Source organism: Panicum virgatum, chromosome 1K (genome assembly GCF_016808335.1).
Source record: "Panicum virgatum strain AP13 chromosome 1K, P.virgatum_v5, whole genome shotgun sequence".
In the NCBI taxonomy this organism is placed as follows: domain Eukaryota; kingdom Viridiplantae; phylum Streptophyta; class Magnoliopsida; order Poales; family Poaceae; genus Panicum; species Panicum virgatum.
The window spans coordinates 3834696-3840196 of NC_053136.1; the positions used below are offsets into that span (position 1 = coordinate 3834696).

A 5501-nucleotide genomic window follows, 5' to 3' on the forward strand; every position below is an offset into this window, starting at 1 on the left:
ACTGGAACTTGTTTTCCAACATTTTCCCCTCCCTAAGCATTCATTTTTACACGAGACACTCGTTCAAAAGTTTCTTCGAAATTTGATGTTAATTTCCCTTAATTCTAGTACCGACTTACAGTGGCCCCCCAAGTTTCGTCAGATATTTTGTGGAAGATTATTCAACACGGTCCTACCGGCCACACAACTCAGAACGCAAAGCAGTTTTCGGAAGCGGACGAGAAGCCAACCCCAGGCCAGAGCACACCACACCGAAAACGCGAAGGAAAAAAAAAACTCGAGAAAAAAAATTAAAGAAGGCAAGCCGGATACGGCAGCGGCAGCGGCAGCCCTAGCTCGCTTTGCTTTGCCCCTGCGCGTCTTCCCCCATAAAAGCCGCCCGCCTCCACCCCTCCCCTGCACTCCATCGCCTCGCCGCCGTTCCCCGCAACCGCTCGCCCTAATCGCGCCCCGGCCCTGCTCGCCGTCGCCCCCTCCAGATCTCCGCCCCGCCGCCGAGGTGAGCACCCGCGCGCCCGTCCGTCCACGGCTTGGCTCGTTGATTGCTTGCTATGCTCGTTCCGTTCCGATTCGATTCGATCCGATCCGCGGGGGTTAGGTAGGTAGCGGCCTCTCCAGGCTTCGGATCCTGTGTTCCCCTTATCGGATTTATCGGTTTCAGCCGGCGGCGCCGGAGCAAGGGTGTTCGCGCTGGTTGCCGGTCGCTTGGTTCGGGTAGCTGGTGGGCGCGGCGTTGGCCGTCGGCGAACTGGGACTGGTATGCTCGATTTGCGGTCGCGGGGTGGTAGCCTGGGCGTCCTGATCGTCGGATCTGGGCGCGATGCTGCCGGATTCAGAGTTCCAGACCCTGGAGTTAATTTCGTAGGTGGTGGTTGTGATGTCGGCGTAAGCTAGGGTTTGAGTGGTTTCGTGACAGCTTGGCACTAGTATTTATTGGTGTTGGTTTTGGTAGCAATCCATGTATTGGGTTTAGGTGGGATATGGTTCTACGTCAGGTCGATGTAATTTTCAATCGTGTAGATAGGAACTGTGAGTCCTGCGTAGCTTAGCTCTTTAGGAACTGTTCTGATAGGGAGATTGGAATTCTAATTTTCATCTAGCGTGTGCAACGTGGTTATTCTAGCTATTTCAAGTCATTAATATTTTGTTGGATGTTACAGCGGAAGTGATTAAACGATTTAGTGCTGCTGTGGTTTTTTATTTTGCTCTGTTTTGTTGTCTGTACTGGAATTGCTGGTCTCTTTTTGATGCACAATATTTTGCCTATCTGTTATAGTGTGGGAGGGCATAAATGCACTTTCAATTTTACTCGTTTGCTGATTTGTTCTGATTGCCAGCTTCACCACTTGCATATTTTGTTATTTATTATGTTTTGTATTTTCTTGCCATTGCTTTTACAAATGCAACATAAATTCATTATTTGCTAAGCATATGTGATGTACTTACTCACGTTGAGGAATAAACCTGGTAATGTCTTGCTGTACTACTGAATTAGTATAACATCACTGTAGCTGTGGGATCGTGTAAGGTTTTGGTGGTTTTGTTGCCAAGTCATGGATTTTTCTGTTTACTATCTCCTTTAGTTTTAGTCCTGGGTATGTTATTTCGGCACAGTTCTGATTGTGGTAAGACTGGAGTGTTGTTGTATAGGCTGTAGAAACTCTAATGTCTATTTGTGTGGTATATGCAATGTAATTTATGCTGTTGCGCCTCATTTGGAGATTTAGATTTGGGTGCCTTCTGATGTAATGTTTGATAGTTCACACAGTATTCCTTGTTATGGTATGGTGTGATGATTTGCCTTTTACCTTGACAAATTTTATCAATCATACTTGACCACTGACATTTGTTCCTCTATTTGTACTAAAACAGGTAGCAGGCTGCAGTCTGACAAAGTGGAGGGCTTAGGTGTTGCTGCTTCTTTTATGTCTGAACAATCTTTGCTTTATTTGGGATTGTTGGGAGAGTATTCTCGTGCAACGAGAAAAAGGCACAAGCTTCCATTCCACTGCATGCATCAAGAGCCCATCTGGTCATCTTGTTCTGAGGTGTCTTTTGCTGGTGCTCAGAGTCAGCCTGGTTTTCTCCAAGGATCAGCAGTTACTCTCGGTTCAGGATTCTTCCACATCTGATAGCATCTGCTTCAGAAATCTTTATCCAAGATGGCGCTGCAAAACATTGGTGCTTCAAACAGGGATGATGCCTTCTACAGGTACAAGATGCCCCGGATGATTACCAAAATAGAAGGGCGTGGTAATGGCATCAAGACAAATATTGTGAACATGGTTGATATTGCAAAAGCACTTGCCAGGCCAGCTTCCTACACAACCAAATACTTTGGGTGTGAGCTTGGCGCACAGTCTAAGTTTGATGAGAAGACAGGAATTTCCTTGGTTAATGGGGCTCATGACACTTCAAAGCTGGCTGGTCTCCTTGAGGTGTTCATCAAGAAGTATGTCCAGTGTTATGGGTGTGGCAACCCTGAGACTGAGATTCTCATTTCCAAGACCCAGATGATATCACTGAAATGTGCTGCCTGTGGCTTCGTCTCAGATGTTGACATGAGGGACAAGCTCACAACCTTTATCCTGAAGAACCCACCTGAACAGAAGAAGGGAGGAAAAGATAAGAAGGCGATGAGGAGAGCTGAGAAGGAGCGTCTGAAGGAAGGTGAGGCTGCTGATGAGGAGCAGAAGAAACTGAAGAAGGATGCAAAGAAGAAAGGTGCATCTTCCAAGGAATCAACAGCTAAGGTTTCAAAGAAGAAGGCTGCTGCTGCAGCTGTTGCTGCTGGCTCCGATGAAGATCATTCAACGTCTCCAACTCGCAGTCGTGATGGTGACAATGCAGCTGCAGACGAGGATGATGATGATGATGATGTCAAGTGGCAGACCGACACTTCTTTGGAGGCTGCAAAACAACGCATGCAGGAGCAACTGAGTGCGGCAACTGCTGAGATGGTGATGCTGTCCACTGATGAGACTGAGAAGAAGACGAAGCAGGCCACCCCTAAAGAAGCCACTGCTAATGGTTCTGCGAAAGCCCAAGAGAGCTCTGAGCCAACCGTCACTAAGCCCAGTCCCTACAATGAACTGGTTGGAGACATCAAGGCTAGCTTGGGAAGTGCTGCAACACCCCCTCAGCTCAAGGGCGTGCTGGCATCCTCAGCCCTCCCTCCCCAGGATGTGATGAATGCTCTCCTTGAGGCTCTCTTTGATGGAGTGGGCAAGGGATTTGCAAAGGAGGTGGTGAAGAACAAGAAGTACCTTGCCGCAGCTGTGCCTGATGAGGGTGCCCAGACTGTCCTGGTCCAGGCCATTGAGTCTTTTGGTGGCAAGTGCAGCCCCGAGGCACTTAAGGAGGTCCCGGTCGTTCTGAAAGCCCTGTACGATGGAGATGTGCTGGAGGAGGAAACCATCGTGGAGTGGTACAATGCCGCCGTGGCTGCTGGCAAGAACTCCCAGGTCGTGAAGAATGCCAAGCCGTTTGTGGAGTGGCTCCAGAGCGCTGAGTCTGAAGAAGAGGATGATGAGTGAGGCCTGTGGATGCGGCACTGCTTTGATCTCACAGCACTCCGTTACTACTATTTATCTGTGTCTTGCTTGTGTCGTGGTTGTCTTATCTCGTGTGTTATTGTTGGTGTCATATGTGATGGTGTCAGTCTTTTGCGTCCAGTCTGAACAATTGGTGTTTGTATGAACTGCGTTATGCGAGTGTGTAAGCAGCGTACTTTCTGTGGTTAGTTGCTTGTGGTGTCGTGTGCCCGTTTTCTGCTACATTCAGAGTGATGTTTATTGGAAGTTGCGGTTTACCTATTTCACCTGTGGATTGTTTATTTGTCTCATGCTTTAGGGGTTGTTCGGATTTGTTGTTTTGTGACAATGATTCCAGAAAACCAGTTTCAGCCCTCCTGAAGCTTTTGTCTCATAATATAACAAAAAATATCACTACAATTCTAGACTCCTCGGCGTAGATAAGAAGTCCAATAGAAGTTTTATTTAAAAAAATTTCCAACCCATACTCCTATGTTAGATAATACTAGTGCATCTAATACTATAGTTGTCTGACAGATGAGCCTTTGAAGTAGTACGAAGTGCTAACCAAATTGTTAGTGAATATCCACCTACGTTGCTAACGAGACTCGGAATGTGCTTCGATTCAGTGGCTAAACTGTAGCTTGTTCCCATGCCAAATGCCAAATAGTAGGATTAAATTTGAAATAATTATTGATCTAATTACACAAGCTAACTAGTCATTAGAGTATATTAGTCTTTGATTAACTCTCATTAGCTTAGGTTTAGCTCCATTAGCAATTTAAAGAAAAAAGCACCCGTCACTCCTGCCAAATATTTTCTGGCCACTATGAAGTAGCAACTTGCATCTATTACCATAGTGAAAATGGGCGAAATCAGCGAAATGGCCTGTAGTCTAGTGGTTATAAGAGCCTTGGTAGCACCTGAGGTCCTGAGTTCGACTCCCTATGGGAGCGAATATTCTGGGATTGAACGGCATTGTGCATTAAGTGGTAGGCGACGTTCTCGTCGACAGCGAGGCGTCTGTGGTGACTTCGTCAATTTCGAGGATTTGCCGGCTCAGTCTTCGAAGATGCTCATAGAGGTAGGGTTTACGTACGTATATTCATAAAAGTGTGAGTGTGCATGCGTTGTGAGTGTCTGAATTGTAATATATAATCTTAAAAAAAAATGGGCGAAATCACGGTAACTCTTGTCGCCGCACTAGACAGGTTAAGCTTCGCGCACGAGACAGACAGGCTAAGGGCGCACGAGACAGACAGGTTAAGCTTCGCGCACGGGAAGGGGCCCAACCAACGGTCCAGATTTTTATTTTTTTGAGATAGACCAACGGTCCAGATAAAAGATGCCGTATCATAGCATTTTGTTCGTGGGCTCGTCGAGCACGACTATCTGTTGTCGGCCCAAACGTTTTTTTTTTCGGCCCGTCAATACATTTTGAACTGAACCGAACTGAAAAATGATGAGCCGGGTGAATAAAAATATTCTCCCGCAAAAAGAAAAATTGATGGAACCAATCAAACTGCAAGGGAGAAAAAAGAAATCTCGAATCAAATTTCAGATACTTACTACTGAATATGCACAAGATAAGCTACATAATTTCAAGCTCCTTCAAATTCATCCTGCATCAGCGCACACTGTAAACATCAGTAGCTTATGCCATGGACTCATGGTTCACTGGACTGAGTTGCAACTTGCAATCAGAGCTAAAAACCTGTCCCGGATCGAAGTCAATGAATTGGATGTCGAGTCAAGATACAGGGGGCCTTTCAGGCTTTCAGGTGCACAAATCAGTTTCGACCAAAAACAAAAGGGTCTTGTAGAAATGAACTAATTCATTTGGAATCGTGGCACGAACTGAAGGAAAATATGAAATTCAACTGATATAGAGCACATATAATCACAGGTTAAACAAATCACAGAGCCTCACTTTGGAGCCCCGGGACTGCTAGCAACCAAGATTCCCAG

The 5501-nt window shown here is 46.1% G+C and overlaps 1 protein-coding gene across 1 annotated transcript; it reads left to right on the forward strand.

Moving 5' to 3' along the window:
• The first annotated feature begins 236 nt into the window (after positions 1-236).
• LOC120650072 (eukaryotic translation initiation factor 5) lies at positions 237-3822 on the forward strand. The gene is made up of 2 exons (XM_039927125.1): positions 237-499; positions 1873-3822. The coding sequence occupies exon 2, from the start codon at positions 2163-2165 to the stop codon at positions 3534-3536; it is 1374 nt and encodes a 457-aa protein (XP_039783059.1). The 5' UTR covers positions 237-499; positions 1873-2162; the 3' UTR covers positions 3537-3822.
• Positions 3823-5501: the final 1679 nt, after the last annotated feature.